The 18681-nt window shown below is 40.6% G+C and overlaps 1 protein-coding gene across 1 annotated transcript in view; it reads right to left on the bottom strand.

The window, feature by feature from the left end:
• The window catches only part of CNTNAP2 (contactin associated protein-like 2), a 1278915-nt gene that overhangs the window by 142780 nt on the left and 1117454 nt on the right, over positions 1-18681 (bottom strand). The window contains exon 19 of the mRNA XM_005862840.2: positions 1593-1829. Coding sequence (XP_005862902.1) covers positions 1593-1829 — 237 coding nt within the window. The remainder of the gene's footprint in view (positions 1-1592; positions 1830-18681) is intronic.

Raw genomic sequence — 18681 nt, 5'->3', positions numbered from 1 at the left:
TTCCATGGTAGCCACTGATATTAAATCAATTTACTATTAAATGAAAACCCTTGCCTGCGACAGATATTAAATGAAAATCCTTGCCTGTGACGAATGCCCACAAACACCAGCATGTGTGCTCTCAGGGTGGGTGTTGGCTGTTGAGTTACTGAATACAGTTGGGGACCACATTTTTGCACGGCCATGTCTTGAGGAGCAGACAATACAGCATCTACTGGGTTGTATTCATTAAATTCTTGACAAGCTAAATGTGAGAACCATCGTCCCTGCCCACTGAGTTGGACAACATCAGTGGATTAAAAATCTATTAGCCAGATCTAGGAGATGTAAACTTAACTCATGAACTCTTGGAAAGCAGGGGCTATGTCCCTTTTCCTTCTGCTTCCTCACTGATTTCATGTATTATTTTTGCTATTTAGAACAGGGATCCTTGCTCAGTGTGGGCACTGACGTGTGTAGAAGAGTATTACTCAGGAGCAGCACCAACATCCAAACGGACACCTGGTTCACGTTGTTGCTTTTCTGGCTATACTAGTATTTTTCACAAAGTTAGACTGATATTGGACAGTCAAAACTGTATCTTGCCCCCCTTTTTTTTTGGTTTAACATGATACTGCTAAAATATTTTTCTCCATGCCATTAATTACTCTTTATGAATAGTATTCTTAATGGATACATAACATTGCATAAAATTGTGATTCCCTCTTTCACAAACCAAAATTTTACTCAAGTTAAACTTCTCAGTCCTTTCTAATTCCTAGAGGTAACACCATGATGGACACCTTCATGCTAAATTTCTATCTAATTTTTGGCTAATTACTTTAGGAATAATTTCTAAAAGGGAAAATCCTAGCATTTATTTACCCATCTTTTAAACTTAGTGTATTGTCCAAAGAACAAGTTGAAGAATTTTCTATTTTTCAAAACTTGAGCTGAATTATGTTAATAATAATAATAATTCTTGGTTCCCTTGGAAAAAGACCTTGATCTTTCAGATGTTACAACCTGCAGTCACCATCAAAGAAGGCTGCAGAGCCTAACCACTGAAGAGCAAGACGATGAGAGAGGGACCTCCACAGTGCCAGCTACACAAGCTCTCTGGGAAATGAGTTAGAGAGATTCGCTCCTTGATACACCTAAAATATATTCATTAGAAAAAAAAGTGATCTTAAATCTGTAGGTGTCTTAGATCTCAAGTTTATACACATTAGGAAGGTTTACACTTCTCTCTAAGTCAGGCCATAAGGCCATGCCCAAAATTGCCACCAGGATGCCTGTCTTAGCCACCTGTCTGACCCTCTTTGGCTCAGTGCATATCTAGAGATCAAGATAGTCCCAATATTATAAGTGTAAATATACCCCTGTTTTAAGCAACCTTTATGTTAGGGATATATTTTATGAATGTGAAATCCTGAGACTGGTTAGGAATGCAAATTTCTCTGATTCTCTATTCTACTGAACATCTATATGTTCTGTAGGAAACTATTGATCATTATCATAATCAGGATGACTCATTGATTTATATAAAATTAATTTCACTGCTTCAAAGCTCATCTCTACTTAGGTCAACGGCTAGCTGTCTTTGTCCTTACCGGTGGGTTTGACGAGGACCGCCAAGAAGTCAGTGGTGAGAGAACTGACATAGAGGAGAATGCAGGGCGCCTTGGAGGTACTGAAGCTGAACCGAATCTCCTCGTGGGCCAGGTCTGGCAGTGGGCCCTGTGGATCCGGTGAGCTCTCTGATCTGCTGCCCGATTCTTTGCCGCTGATCCCGGATGCCTGGAAGTTATATCGTAGCCACATCCCTTCTTCAAAAAATGCACCAACATCTGTTGAAAAGAAAAGGAAAGAGGAAATTGAAAAATGAGAAGTTGGATGTCGGTACCACCAACAATTTAAACCCTGGTCAATTGTTAGTTTTGGAGTGGCCGCTAAGGCAGTTCAGCGAGGACGCACTCTGACTCCAGGAAGGGTCTCAGACTGGGTGCACTTCTAGGCAGATGGATGTCATTTCATCAAAAAAAAAGAATCATGCAACAATGTGGCGATCTGTTAATTTAAAATATAATAGTACAATTAAGAAATATAAATCATGCCAGAAAGAAACTTCCAGTTTAGTACTCAGACCAGATAACTAATTTAGGCTGAAGAGATACACCGAAATGAAGGCGGTGTTGTAACATGAATCACCAATTCAAAGCTTTCCCAGGCATAGTCTTTGAGATGGTTTCACTTTGGACATCCACTCACTCAGAGAGCCCCTGAGCAAACCATAAGTCCTGGAAGCTTTGTGGATAGTGTTTCAAATCACAAGACATGAAGGTAGACCTGGGTTCAAATTCGGCATTGCCGTTAAATAGTTATGCGGCCTTAGGGGAAGCTACTTCACCAGCTTCTCTAGGACTCAGTATTTTACCTGTGAAAGGGAGATTGTAATAGTGAAAATTACAAAAGATACTTAAGTAATCTGCACATAATAAATTGTACTTATTGTTATGATGAAATTAGAAGAAAGGTAACTAACCCTTCCTTAGTCTTTTCCTATAGCCTAATCAGCACTATTTGGCTTTTAATCATTTCCTGGCAGACCAGCTCCTGCTGTAGTTCTTCCCACTGTTTGATCCCGAATGTTCTGAAATCACCTCCAGACTCACTGTGAAACACTGAGCACCCTTCTGGAGGTTTGTTTGGTTTTCAGAGTTACTGTTTCATTGCCCTGTACACATACCCTTCTGAAAGCATTTCTCAAACTTCTTTGCCCATGGAACCCATTATTCTCATCCCACTAAATTAACACTATGCAGAATATATTTTGTGAAACGCACTCTATATTATAATCAATAGGAGGGACGCACTTGAAAAGGGTTCTTTCATCTGGGAATTTTGAAGTTTCTTCTTGTTAAATAGTCTAGCAAAGCCTGGAGTCAAATTCCTGTGGATGAATCTTGGCCTTGATGCTAACCAAGGGTGCTAACTTGGTCTATGGTTTGAAACTCTCTAAGCCTCAGTTTCCTTCTCTGAAAAATGGGGCCACACAGGTTGTTATGAGGATTAAATGACCAAAGTATAACACTTAGCCCAGTGCGCGGGTACGTGATAAATGTTTGATAAAGATTAGTTAGTTATATTACAGACATGTTACCATGTTTTATTGAGGGCACAGATGCCACCCTGTACCCCACCTGACACCACCACACACATACAATTCTCCAGTAAGTCATCTGGCACTGTTGCAGAGTCTACCATGTTCTGCTTCTCACTGAGTTGTTGCAAAAAGAGTTCAGTTGGCTACAGGCTCTCAACTATGGGGAGTACTATTTTCCTCTGAGCCGCCCTGCCCCAAGAACTCTTACAAACGTGTATGCATGCGTGTACATGTATTCACATGTGTACGTGTGTGGGTGTGCATTTGCATGTGTCTGTGCATGCGTGTGTGCATGTATATGTATGTGTGTATGGGAAGGTTCAGTTGGCTACAGGCTCTCAACTATGGGGAGTACTATTTTCCTCTGAGCCGCCCTGCCCCAAGAACTCTTACAAATGTGTATGCATGTGTGTGCATGTATTCACATGTGTATGTGTGTGGGTGTGCATTTGCATGTGTCTGTGCATACGTGTGTGCATGTATATGTATATGTGTATGTGTGTCCAAATGATGGGGGTACCACTGGCATTTAGTGGGCAGGGGCAGGACTGCCGATGTCCTCCAATGTGTGGGACTGTCTTGTACAATTAAGAATTGTCTTGCTGAAAAATGCCAGTGTCCTTGTTGGCAAACACAGGATTAAACATACACTTAACCCACACTAGTCACCGCATGACTTACTGGATTGTAAAGATGCATGAAATGCATCACCGCCCTTGAGGAGCTTTCTGTCTAGCAGCGGGTGTGGAGGAGATGCATCAACAACCTGAACACATGGTGAGTGTGTTCCGAGTGAAGGGTGACTGTTCTGTGGTTTTCTTGGCAGGCTATGTGATAAGAGCTCCATCTTGCTGCTTAGAAGATCCTAAGCTCTCAAGGAGCTCTCGGCAGCAGTTGCCAACCTTTCGGACCTCACAGACCACCAGTTGGCGATTGCTGGTCTAGAAGATGCTTTAACTAACAGACATTGTTAAAAGGCAGTGTGGTGAGTATAGGATCAGAGTGTACAGTGGGGGACCTGCAACACTGGGGGCGCTAGCCTGGTCTCCAGGGCCCTAGGAAGACTTCCTGGGAGAAAAGACATTGGAGCCAGGACCCAAAGAGCCAGAGGCCGTCACTATGTAAAGGTGAAGAAGAGGGGCGGGCCAACCACAGGTAAATAGTATGTGTTAGATAAACTGGAGATGAGCAAGGCTGATCATGAAGCAACATTCAGAAAGCTAAGGATTTTAGATAAATAAACCAAAAATATGCCACCGAGAATACTTTTGGTGGATTTTACAGTCATCGTTAACAAGCTTTATGGATTCATGTCAGTTTTGGAGGAAGGGTTATTCCATGCTTAGGAGCGTTATTCTGAAACGGCATCATAAAGCAACTATTAAACCAGGGCCTGGGAGTGCTGTGAAACATTTAAGGTTTGAAGCGGCAGAGTTACAGCTATAATTTCTTTGTTTCAGATTACTTTCAGGAAATGCCAAATCAGGGTACTGCAATATCATTCAGGAAAATAATATCCCCAACGCTTCCATATGAATAACTAAAATAACACTAATTTATCAATCCCCAAATAACATCTTTTCCATCATTAAATGGTCAAAGAGTATTCATTTAGAATAGTTGATTTGAGGTTTTTATACTAATATCAGATAGCTTAAGTTTTATGATACTCATTTTTGGATAGAAACTGATACATTTTGCATCTAGTTATTCTAAGATGTATGATGATTACATTCCAAGATGTGTTACAAAAGGGATTATTGAATAATATAATGCTTCTCAAAAATTTGAAATACGTTATGCCATCTGTTGACTTAGGGACATGAAGGTGATAGGAACCTTGAAGATGACAAGTAATCTCATCTTAACATTTCTTGGTCCTCAAAACGGATCCTATGTAAACCACTCCTGATTGAAGAAAATAAGTTTTGAAATGTTCAAAATAAAATCCACAAGCCATACATCCCAGAATAGCACCATAAAGACATTTCCCCCTCGTCAACCCAAGTCCCTGATGTTTATGGTGGAAAAAACAAACACCCAGCTGGCACTCACCCCTGTGACTAAGTTGCTCCTCATCTCTTTCTCCTCCAAGTTCAATAATTCTATTCCTTTTGCCTTTTCACTTAGGATTTCTCTTGCAAGTTGTATTTTTTAAATCAACATGATTCTTTTTGTTCTCTAACCTCCCCACAAGGACCCAGAATTGAAAGCTCCCAACTCACAAATGTGCTATTTTCCAAAAGTTTATTTTAAAGTCAGTAACTTGCAATTTGGAAATAGTTCCCCATAGAAACAATACTTTAAATGATGGTTAACTTTGCCAGGAGAGTCTACAAATGCTGAATCACTCTGGATGGGTAATAAAAGGTAATTGAAGAGTGCCATTGTGTATTAGTAATTAAAACAGAGACAGCAACCACAACAAAAAGGTTAGTGTTTATTATGAATACAAGAACTCCATGGACCTCTGTTCCCACAAGGATTTCATCTCATGTATCCAATGGTACACTGGTTAATGTTAAACAGCTGGCTCTCCAGTGGGAAAAATGCTGATTTTTAGTGTTTGCCTATTCCCATAGGATTTCATCTCATGTATCCAATGGTACACTGGTTAAACAGCTGGCTCTCCAGTGGGAAAAACGCTGATTTTTAGTGTTTGCCTATTCCCACGGTGTAAACACTCATACCTTGGCTTATTTCAATCTGATGACATAATATCATTAAATATGGACTGGAGAAGAGATGTTCACAATTGGTCTCCAAGCCTGTGAAATGCCTCCTACATATGCTCCTCCTCTACTCCCCCAGCCTCTGACCCAGTTATTCATACAAACCATATGTCTTAGTCAGCTTGGGCTGCTATAACAAAGTACAATAACTGGGTGGCTTAAACAACAGAAATGTATTCTCACAGTTCTGTTGGCTGTAAGTTCAAGATCAAGGTGGCAGCTGATTTTATCCCTGGTGAGGTCTATTTTCCTGGTTTTCAGACAGCTCCCTGGCTTGAAGACAGCTGTCTTCTTGCTGTGTGCTCACATTATGAGAGAGAGAGAAAGAGAGAGAGAGAGAGAGAGAGAGAGAGAGAGAGAGAAAGAACGCTCTCTGGTCTCTTCTAATAAGGGCACTAATCTTGTCACAAAGGCCCCACCATCATGACTTTATATAAACCTAATTACCTTCCAAAGCCTCATCTCTAAATACTATCACATTGGGGTTTGAGCATCAACATATGAATTTGGGGGAAGACACAAGCATTCAGTCCATATTAAGACTTCCTTCCTTTTATCTTTGATTGTAGAGAAATGCTGTAGTATTTGCTTACTCCTTCCTGCCTTCCAAAGCTCTCCTCTACCTCATCCCAGCTACCCCACATCCTGAAAGCTCTGTATAGCTTCTATAACAACTGTAACTGCTGGGTAGTTGACACTGAGGAAGCACAGGGTCATTAAATTCTTTTATGGCTCAATTCCATTGTCCAAATAATCACTCTCCTTAACTGCTTTTCAATTTATCATCTGGTAAAAAAATGAGTTCTCTGGAGTTCTGCTCCTAGTGATGTTGGATATCACCTCCTTGTAGGCAGCCCCATTCTGCATCAGGCCCAGCTCCTTCCAGGGCCATCCGCAAGGCCCAGCTCTGTTTAAATGTATTTCCCACTGTACTCCCAAGGCTCTGCAATCCTGAAATACAATGTTTCTCCCCTGGCCTTACAATGGCAAAATCTGCTTTTATCCCCAAGTGCTCCATGCTGACTTTCCTCCTAATTTTTTTTAATTCTGTTTGTTTGATGTTTTCTTCAATTTAATCATTTTGGACTAACAACATTGGACCTGGGATGGGTTAATGTTCACCTGTGCCTGTTCTGTTTCCCCAGGTGAATGCATAGCCATTGTAACCATGTTCTCACCATTCTCTCTAAAGGCCAGGTGACTTCCAGGTCAGTTTCTATGTAATAAGCTTTCAGTGTCTGAATCTGCACAGAGGAGAAGAAATGCCCAAAAAATCTCATGCTCCCCACGAGACACAAATATAATGTATATTACTTTAAACACATCAGTAAGTGCTGTGGTCTATGAGCTGACTGTGTAGGAAGGAGCCAGGGGGCCTTCTCACTTGGAGTTTAAGAGCCAATGGCACTGAACGACTTGACTTGAATTTTAACAGGAAGAGAGTTTGCATCCTCAATTCCAGGGTCATGCTTCTGAAACTGCATTAGGCATGTATGGCAGTCAGCGGGTTAGAGGGCTTTAGGGACAGCAAATGAGATGAGGGCTTTGCCACAACCAACTTCATCTGAGATAGGGAGTAACGTTTTGAGGATTTTGGTCTTTGTATAGAAAGTAATGGGTAACTCTGAAGGTTTTATACACAGGTGACAAAATCTGATTTTCAGTTTTCAAAGATCATTCTGGCTTCAGTTTGGCGAATGCATTGGAGGGAAAGGAGAGGGGATATAGGTAGACCATGAAAGAGGCTGTTGCAATGGTTCAGAGGAATCATGGTAATGGTTTGGACCATTCATCACTGCCTACAAACCTGGTGGACAAGTAGCTAGAATAAAGACATGTTTAAAGGGTAAAGTGGACACAACCTGAGATAGTTAAGAAGCAGGAAAGTGAAAGACAGGTGTTAAGGAAGACTCCTGTATTTCTGGATGGATGTTGGTGATGTCCCTGATTAAGGGAACAGAGGTGGTCCTGGTGGGGGTGGGGATGTGGCAGGTATCATGAGTTCAGCTTTGAACAGGTAAAGTTTGAATTGCCTTTGAGTCAGAAAAGCAGAGATACATGATAGGCAGAGGAGAGGACTGGGCTAGAAATGTGCATTTTAGAGTCATTACTATAGATGGTAGTTAACACCACAAGCCTGCAGGGGTTGCTTAAAGGAAGTTTCTTAGAGAAAAGAAAGGGAAGCCTAGGACTGATTTCTGAGAAAATCAATACTTTAAAGATGGATAAGTGGAGATGAAGGGACTAGAATGATTAGAAGAAAGTGGATTTTTCAAGGATGAGGAACTGGTCAAGGTCAAAATGTTGTCCAGAGATCCAGTTACATTTTCCTTCAGAGGGACAATTCCAGAAGCCCTCTGGTCTCTGCACTTTTACTTCCTCGGGGGCTTTAAATGGCTTCCATTCATAACGTCAAGTTGCTCTCACTGAGATCACCATGAACTTCCATCTACCAAACTGAAAAACAATCTCTGTCCTTACTGGATGAAATGGACACTTTGGCCTTTGGAAACAGTTTCCTTTGACCTTTTTCAATGTTGCGTGTCTATCTCACCACTGGCTCTCCTGCCTCTGTCCCCTGAAAATGTTGGTACACTGAGCCCCAGCCCTCTGACTCTCACCCAACACCTGGGAGCACCCCATCTTATCACCCATGACCTGCAAACTCCTACAGGGAAACTCCATCTATTTCTTCCCTGGGAAACTCAAACTCAAGACATACAAAACTGAATTCACCATCATGCAAATCTGTTCCTCTCCTGGATTTTCTAGTTTGACAAATGACACCCCATCCATCTGTCACTCAAATACATGAAGGCAGGAGTCATTAAGCAAAACAAACAAACAAACAAACAAACAAACACAAACAAAAAACCCTAAACCAAACAAAAACAAACAACGACAAAAAGACCTCATGGACAGACATCAGTATGATGATTACCAGACAGAAAGGGAGGTGTAGGGAGGTAGAAGAAGGTAGGGGGGGGATAAATAGTGATGGAAGGAGACTTGACTTGGGATGGTGAACACACAATACAATATACAGATGATGTATTATAGAATCGTACCCCTGAAACCTTTATAATTTTATTAATCAATGCCATCCCAATAAAGTCAATAAAAGTTAATTAAAAAAAGCATCACAGACTTAAGATCACAGACTCTGTGGCCAGACTCCCATGCATCTGAATCCCAGTTGTGCCACTTACAAGCTGTGTGATCTTGGGGAAGTTACATACCTCTGTCTGGGTTTCCTCATCTATAAAATGGAGATAATAATATCTATCATCCAGGGTTGATATGAGAATTAAATGAGTTCATATTTATTAAGTTCTTGGAAAGAGTATGGCACACAGTAAATGGCACTGTATAAATATTTCTTAAATAGAGTAAAATATGGGTTCTAAAAAAAGGCAGGAGTCACCCTGAACTCCCTTGTTTCCACTGTCTCATAACTGTCTCTTGACTCTGTTCTCTCCTCTGGATTTCCTCTGTTGTGCCTCAACTTCAGGCACCCAGGTCCAACTTCAAAAGCTGTAGTGACTTCATAAAAAGTGTCTTCTGATGCGTCTCTTATTCACAGTTTTTTAAAGTGACCATCTTATATGTGTTGCTCCTAAACTTCAATTTTATCCCATTTAAAAAATGTTGGGCCCTAACCAGTTTGGCTCAGTGGATAGAGCATCGGCCTGCAGATTGAAAGGTCCCAGGTTCGATTCCGGTCAAGGGCATGTACCTTGGTTGCAGGCACATCCCCAGTAGGGAGTGTGCAGGAGGCAGCTGATCGATGTTTCTTTCTCATTGATGTTTTTAACTCTCTATCCCTCTCCCTTCCTCTCTGTAAAAAAATCAATAAAATATATTAAAAACATGTTGGGATATAATTTGTGTGTGTGTATCACTGGAGACATTTCAGAGAATCTGTAAATCTTATTAAATTTCCAGCAACAGTATGTGTGTATGCCTTTTTCTGGGGAAAGGGTTAATAGTTTTCATGAGATTTCATGACCTTACCCTTAAAAGATTCAGGAGTAATAAAAAATGAATTCACTCATTATTCTCTGACAAACAATACAGTGAGATGCTCAGTGTAGTTAGGCACTGTGCTAGATGCAGACTCGGCTCCCAGAATGACCTGCATTACCCTCACTGTCTGCACCTGCTCCCTTCTCAGCCACATCCCTCCCTCTCTGCATGTGGTCCAGCCTGATTGCCTTACTGACTTATCACATGTACTTCCTTCCCATCCACCTCTCCTCCTTACTCATGCTTGGATTCCATCTCCTTCCCTAAGTGCCACATGCTATACACAGGGCTCCTCCTAAATCCTCAGAGCTCCTCCTTGAGTCCAACAGGTGCGACCTTATTTGCTTTCAAGTTAGTGAACATGCTGTGGAACCTCCTATATGCCGGCCCATGCTGATGATGAAAGTAAACACGATGAGGACCTGTTCCCTAAAGGAGTTCACTACTAGCTGGGAGACAGAGTAAACACATCATTTGAATACAGCATGCAATCTAGAATAACAGAGTGTGGAGAGAAACAGCAGGAGAAGAGAAAGATGGGCTCTTTCTGTGGGTGGGATGTGGGACTGTCTGGATTACTTCACTAGGCAGGTGACTCTGAGTTGGGTGTGGACAAGTGAGAACATATTTGCAAGGTGAACAGGAGGGCGAGGGCCTTCCTAGCACGGGAGATAGCGGGAACACAGGCACAGGGGGTGAATCAGTGTGGGGTTTAGGAAATTACATGAGAACTTCTCAATCTTGGCTGTGCTTTGAGAATTATATGCCTGAGGCAAACTCTTAGGAGTCCTGATTGGATTGGTCTGGAGAAAGGCCAGCCTATTGTATAGTTCATCATTTGCTCAGCTGAGTCTCATGTTCAGCCCGGACTGAGCATCGCTGCTCTAGATGTGGAAAACTTGCAGGATTAGCACAAAGAATTCCCATATCCTCCATAATCAGATTCCCCCAACTTTTAATACTTCACCACATTTATCTGTGTCTGGGTATTATATACACACATGTAATATATATATACACATGGAGACTAATTCCTAAACTATTTTTGAGAGCAAGTTGAAGTGAAGAAACCAACATTGATACAACACTATTTTCCCATTTCTGGAAAACATATATAAACAGACACAAATATCTGTATACACACAAATAATTTTGGAAAACCATTTTGAGGCTATGTATATGTACATGTATGTGTATATGTACATGTATATGTATTTCCATGTAGAACTTTTTTTGCAGATAGGCAATACAGGGGCCCACCACTGACTCTTCCATTCTGGGAAGGGAAGAAAGAGAGAAGAAACATGGGTGTTCTGCAAACCCGTCCCATTGTGTGCCACAGGAAAATCATGGAACCAAGTAGCTCATGAGGATGTGAACTTTTGAGGGTAAGAACTTTGTGCCCTCAGCCGGCCCCTGGCCTTCAACAGGTATGCAATAAATATATGCTGAATTGAGCAGAACTGAAGTCGAATTTTTAAATAGCAATAGTATATACTTTAACTGGCTGGTCCACACTGACCTTACTTAGGTGATATTTTTCAGTTTAATTTTCCTTGTAAAGTGGCTTCTTGAGAGAAATGCTCTTCCGTCAACTTAGACATCATCGTGAAGTAAAATAGCAGTCAAATAATGAAAGTATTATAAGATACATGTAAAATGATATATCTAAAATAATTAAATGACTTACAGCTTAATGGATACTCTAAGACATGTTGGCAATGTGTTTCTATCACTAGCTATAATTTTTCAAGGGTACTTTCTCCAAAGAAGTTATAATATGAGGTACTAGTAAAAGCAAAGATTCACCTCAAATAAATCAAGAAATAATTATCTATCAGTACATTTTGGAAAAAATAAGTTTAGGATTATGAATTGTCCCTGTTCCTGAAAATGAGGTTGTTATTGAAAAGTTATTACACTTTGCCCTATGGCAGAAGGAGAAAGGAAGTCAAAAGGTAAGAGGAGAAAGGAAAAGAAGAAAAAGAACACATTTTGATAATTCATCGCATTATCACACATGGCCTTGGATGACCGACTCCGTGTGCCACCAGCAGAAAGAACCCTCCCGACACCTGCACGGGGAAGCCTGTTACTTGCCGAGGGAAAGGAACATTTGGGCCATTTGCCAGATCCTCTTTCCTTCTGCTTCGATGAAGACGATATTCTCGAACAAGGAAACAGCTTCAGTTATAAAACTGACAACTAAAATTTTACTAATATTTCCCCGCTGTTAGAAGCTTTCCCCTTTTTTTTCTATCACATCTGTGCAAAAAGAATAGAGGTATTCATTATTGCATAAAATAGTTATTCTTATATGGAATAAATTAAAAATACTTGCAAAAAGCTTTCTGTAGCTCTCTTGATATACATACATACATATACACACACACACATACATACATAAATATATTGTATACATACATAAAATCAAACTCCAAATGGTCTTGCAGAAAATGAGTGTGTATGTTTGGGACGTATGTATATAAATATGTGTGCATATATTTCCCCCCAGAAAATATATGAACACACACACACACACACACACACACACACACACACACACACTATTTGGAATACCTCAACATGGTTTTCCGAAAAGCATTTGTTGCTTAGTGACCTGCTGAGCCCTCATTTGCCCGAGTTTTCTCACTGACCTGTCCTTTGACATGAAGGGAACAGCAAGAGCAAGTCCCACTGGCGGGTGAGAGGACAGCCCAGGGAAAAAGTGCACCACACAGAAAATGCGGCTTCAAGTTCAGAATTCCCCAAAAGGCTCTATGTATTATTTCAGCACCCAGGCCAATCATTCAAAGAAACAGCCTGAAGGCTCAGGTTTCTGGTATTTTAAGGCTTCGATCTTCTGTTTAATATAGAAAATCCTGGCTCAGGAAGTGAGATTGTCCCTATTCCAACGTATTCATTTGCCTTTTCTGCTTGTAACATTCTGTTCCAAAAATAGAGCTCAATAGCCACATACATCACATTTTAAAACTAGAATATTTCCCTGCCTTTTACCATTTCTTTTGTTCCATAGTTTGGGGAAGGTTTAAAAGTTACTTCTCTCTAGTTTCTCATATTCCCATAGTCCTGAGTGTAAAGAAATGTCTGCAAACATAGCCTTGTTCAAATGGCACCTTTGTTTAGAAAGAATGGAGACCCGAGATGGTGTGTTAAAATGTACAGAGCCTGCCCATCCCTGGCTTCATTCTAATTGGAACTGACCCCCCGGAGAAGGGTAGGAAGCCTGGTTGCATACAAAACCTGCTTCAGCTTAACTGGGTTGTCTCCTGAGAATCAGGAAAACCAACTATGTGAGTCTTCTCATGTCTGTGAAAAAAGGGAAACCTTTGAAGACAATGTAGTTTAATGAATTCGGCCTGAAAGTTTTTTTTTTTTTAAAGTAAGTTCTTGTGTTTGGCAATGGAAGAAATGAGATAAAATAGTGTAAACATAAAATTTTACATTTTGAAACTGATATTATTAGGTAATGGGTATGAGGTCAAAAGGTGGAAAAATGTAAACAGCATGATAAAACAAACGGTCACAAGTAAAACAGTGCAATTGGAGTGTGAGGTGTTTGAAGACGTTTGGCCATCCCTCCTTTCTCAAGCCAGAGATTCCCATGCCTTTCCCCTTTGTCATGCTATATCATGAAAGCCACATGACAGTCACAGTCTGATCATTAAAAATACTCTTTCCACCCTCACTAGGTAGCTCAGATGGTTAGAGCATTGTCCTGACACACCAAGGTTGTAGGTTCGATCCCCAGTCAGGGCACATACAAGAATTAACCAATAAATGCATGAATAAGTACAATAGATCAATGTTTCTCCCTTTCTCCCTTCCATTCTGTTTCTAAAATCAATCAATAAAAATAAATACTCTTTCCAAATGACAGTTTGCTTTTTAATTCTTTCATACTTATATTTGAATGTAAATCTGACATTCTGAGAGTTTATTTCCAGTTAGATGAAAGAAGCATAATGTAGACAAAACTCAGGAGCTGTGAGGGAGGCGATGAACTTCTGCCCCTCTGTTGATGGCGGGGAAGTGGGGCATCACTGCTTCTGCTAAGTCTCATAACCTGAATCGGATGCCTCTCCACTTTCTCTAGAGCTCAGCGCCAATTCTGAGAGTGTCTACCATTTGCAGAAAGTTAGAAACAATGTTATTTAGCTTTACAGCACCTTGGGATACATGTTATTGTCTAGGCTCTACAGATGAGGGAACAGAGACTCAGAGAAGGCAAGTAACTTGCCTGGGGTCACACAGCAAGCAAGTTCTTACTATTAACTATTATCTAGTGCTGCCTTCCAATGTTTTTTTTTTTACTCATCCTTTATCTGGAAGGAAGATCTAAAAAAATGCAACTTAGCATTTCTACTTTTTAAAAACTGAGGGTGGGAGCCTGGTAGGCATGTTTTGAAGCTCTGGCAGGCAGGGGGCTATGGTTTCTGCTACCGAGGAGTCTTTGAAATACTCTCCATCAGCACTGTCCAATAGGAATACAGCATGAGCCACACTGGTAATTTTAAATTCTCTTGTAGCCACATTAAAAAAGTGAAAAAAGAAAAATGTCATGAATTAATTTAAATAATGTATTTAATTTAGTATATCCAAAATATTATCTTTCAACATGCAATTGATATAGAAATTACTGAGACATTTTTACATCTATTTTTTTCATTCACCATCTTTAAAATCCACTGAGTGTTTTCTGTTTCTAGCACATCATAGTTTGAACTGGTCCCATTGCAAGTGCTCAATAACCACATGTAGGTAGCAGCTACCACACTGGACAGCACAGCCCTAACGAATGAAAGGAGAAAAATAAAAGCATTTGCCAATGTCAGCTGTTTCCGCCAGCCTCCGGAGAGGTAAGGTTTTTATATGTGCGTTAAAATCATCCTTTTAACTACATAGATGCCTACATTCTATCCCACACCATGGAATGAGAATTTCTGGTAATGGCCTTTGGATGTGCCTAAGCAAAGAGGAACTTGAAAATTCATATTTCTAGTTCAAGGCTCTTAGAGTAAAAAAAAAATCCTGAAGTTGCTTAAAATATGCCTCCCACCTATCTCTTTCAGGAATCTGGGGAGATGATACATGGAAGACTGTGGCATTTAGAATCCAGGCCATTTCTCACCATCAGACATTTGCATAGTAGCTTAGAAAATAGTTTTTCTGGGTTAGGAAAGTGGAGATAATTTAGCAAAGTGATTATTTCATAACATACATCACTCCTCTGCTCAGAACCCCCTTGAATGGATCTCTGTCTTCCTCTGAGCGAAAGCCACGCTCTTACCATGACCTACTACCCCTAGCGATCTAGGCCTTTTCTCCCCATTCCCAGGCCCTGTTGCCTCCCTCACTGCATTTCCCTCTGTTCTTCCCATTGCTGCCCACCCCACTTCCTCCTCAATGGCCTCTGTGTGTTCTCTGAGCACCCACATTGGACCAATTTCAAGCCGGGGCTTAGAGATCAATATTTTTAAGATGCTCTGAGTGCCAGGGCAGTGCACGGCCTCTTGGCTCTCGTACTAAATAGGTTTCTTCTCCACAGAGCTTCCGGGAAGCACGAAGCAGCAGTGAATTCAGTTCACGTTTTCTAACTAGCACTAGCACTTTGAACGCAAGTACTCCATGGAGCTTTAACCGACTGCCACGACAAGGGTAGGACTGCAATGTTCTCGTGTAAGTTCCAGTGCCTAACAAGGACACATCTGAAAAGATGGCCACTGTGCATTAATATAGAGAATCCACACACAAGAACAAAATGTCCCCAAGAAACTGTTAGGGTATGCTACGCATAGGGAGGACATGTCTGCCCCAATCCTCACAGCCCTAGTGCAGGGATGCAGTTATTTTCACACAGGAGATTTTAAAGGGGCTGTAGCAGATACTGACTTATCTTAACCACTAGGCACCTCAATGAAGCACCCAGACAAGGAGTCACTTTAAAGCATATAAGGCAATTAATAATCTACACTAGGTACCCGATGATTTACAAACTTTTATAAAACACTCTCGGAGATGTTTTAATTCTTGGGTAATTTCCCACTGCCAAACCTATCACCTCCAAACCAAATGGCACCGAGCTGCCCATCCCTAACCTGAGGCTTCAAAATAAAACTAGAACAAGGCTGTAACCTGCCATCCCAGAGGTGGGAGCTCTGAGTAGCAGACAATAGTCTTGGTTGCTACAGGCCTGGCTTGGGTCGCTAGGTCAACCTGTTTGCAACCTAAACATCATCAATCTTATCGGCCACCTTGACATTGTTCCCTTAATGGGAAGTCAGGTGACTCATTTCACAGTTTCTGTCAGGTTGAGATTTGTGCAGGGAAAGGATACATGGGTTCAGGGTCCAGTGGGCCAGCAGGAAATAACCCTCTAGTCTCCCCAGCGCTTCGGGGAGACCCCAAGTGGTGCCCACACAAATGGAGCTGGAAGAACTAATCTCCTCTGTGCAGGATGGAGGGGAATGGTCCAGACATGATTGACAGGAACCCTAGTTATTTTTTTTAAAAAAAATATATCACTTGCTTTTATTAAACAGGGGGAAAAAATCAATACATTTTCCGAAGAGGCAGATATCTCAGTAGCTTTAGTGAAAACCAACTGAACATCAGCTTATTTGACACAGCTTTTAGAATAAGTGAACAACTAAATTCTTAAAGTAGGAATAGAATATTAACAGGCTCTAGACTCTAGAACACTTGTAAGCCAACAAATTAGACACTGTTTTGCTTAACAATTTTAGCTTTAATGTAAATATATATTATTATTTAGGATATCAGCATCTGAACTACATAATGACTTTATCATTTTACTTTAATTAAAACCAAGATGTCTGGAACCTTCAGTAGTCTTTAAAGTTTTCCAAAACGGACATAAGCTAATCCCTATTCCTCTCTACATATTAAACGTGAAATAATTGTCACAATATATCAACATTTGCACAGGAAGATCTTTAAGGCTTCTGGCACATAAAATGTGTAAAATGTGTGTGACAATATCATAATGATATACAGAAAATATTTAAAATTTAGCTTGTGCAAATTAAGTTCTAAAGATCAAAAAGCCAAATCCTAGTTTTAAATGAGCTTTTCAGGTGAGATGTTTAAGCTGCTTTGCTAATCTCCTCCTCTTTCCATTAGTTTTGGTTTCAAAAGGCAGCTAGCTGCATCAGCAGTGTGACAATAATGGGCTGATGGGATACGATGAGCTGTCGGAGGGCTCAAGCCCTTCAGGATTGCTGAAATGCTTTCTTTTAATTTAATTTTTCATTTTGTACGTGTGTGTTATTTCCATGATCAGAAAAATAAATGTTTGCCCTGAATGAGACATGGTCTGTTACTGGCAGATTAGACAGTTTGAACGCCAATGGTTTTTGTACAATGGCTGTTGTTTTGCTGTGAAAAATATTAAAAAGAATGGATTGACATTTTGGCTTTGTTTCTGGATTTTAAAACAGTTGTTATAGAGAGAATTTTTCTTATTGGGTGACCTTTTTATTTTTTTGTATTGCTGCAGGCTTTTTAAAAGGCTCCTTTTTTGTTTTAATATATACGTTTGGATTATGTAATACATCAAAGGTCTTGCATTGCATTGTTTTCAAGTAATCATCCATATTTGGATAAATTATCATAAATAATTAGGAAATAATTATATGAAAACTGGGTTCTAGACCAAGAAATTCTGATAAACTTCAAATAAAACTAGACCCAAATTACTTTAAAAAAATGTTTTTGGCCAGGGACACACATTTCCATGCTAGTGTAGGTGAATACTATTTGAAGTGGATTTATGGTAAGTTTTTGGTGTAAGAGGATAATTTTTCCTTTTGTGCATATTTTATGATGCACATTAATTTAGTAGCATATGGGACTAAATTAATAAATCGGGACTCATATTTAACATTATTTTTCCACTAGGAACCTGCATTCAGAGAGTCAGGGACACACAGTCTCAAAGGGGAGTCCCAGCTCTAGCAGGGGTGTTCCCTAATTCTCTCCCTGAGCCCAGATCCTGGTGCAAGCTGTGACTTTCCTGGAAGGACCTCGATGTGTCTCTGCGTATTGCCTGCTCCCACAGCTCAGTGGCTGTCCCCTGGCCTCTGCCTGAAAGAGCAGCTCCTTCATTACCTCCGGAGGTTAAGGGGACAGGCGTTAGAGCTAAATTGTCTATGTCCAAATCCTTACTCAGCCACTTAGATGGGTAACCTCAGGCAAACTCCTTAATTTCTCTATGCATCAGTTTTCATGTCCATAAAATGGGTCTAGTAATCAGGGAATGAATGAATACATGCAGAATGCTTAGGAGAGCGCCTGGCAGGCCGTGAACTGCCATCATTGCAAAACTTCCCTGATCTCAGCTGCAAGGAGCCAGTCACCATTCTGCTCCCAACAACTCCCTCTCCCAGGGTAGAGTTTCCAACCCAGCCCCACCCCACCTCCTCAGCTCATCTCCATCCTGCCCTGTGAACTTTTCCATGCCTGGACACATCAGGAATCAGAAGGGTCTAATCAATGGTTGATTTGTTTCATTTGAGATTAAGGCATGAGCCATTTGAATTATACTTTCAAAATATTATTTTCCTTGCTAGGTCTTATTCAAAACAATCTGGGAAACCTCATTTATGATTGCTCTTTGGAATTAGTAGACAATGGATCCTGAATGTGGTCAGCTCTGGGGAAAGTTAATCGTAAAGGTGTGTGCAAATGGGAGGTTCTTTAAAAGCTCTTTAAAAATGCTGTTTGTGCTTTTGCTTT

Source organism: Myotis brandtii, unplaced genomic scaffold, assembly GCF_000412655.1.
Source record: "Myotis brandtii unplaced genomic scaffold, ASM41265v1 scaffold168, whole genome shotgun sequence".
Classification (NCBI taxonomy): Eukaryota; Metazoa; Chordata; class Mammalia; order Chiroptera; family Vespertilionidae; genus Myotis; species Myotis brandtii.
The sequence above is the reverse complement of the archived record's forward strand: the minus strand, read 5'-3'. Positions and strand labels throughout refer to the sequence as shown.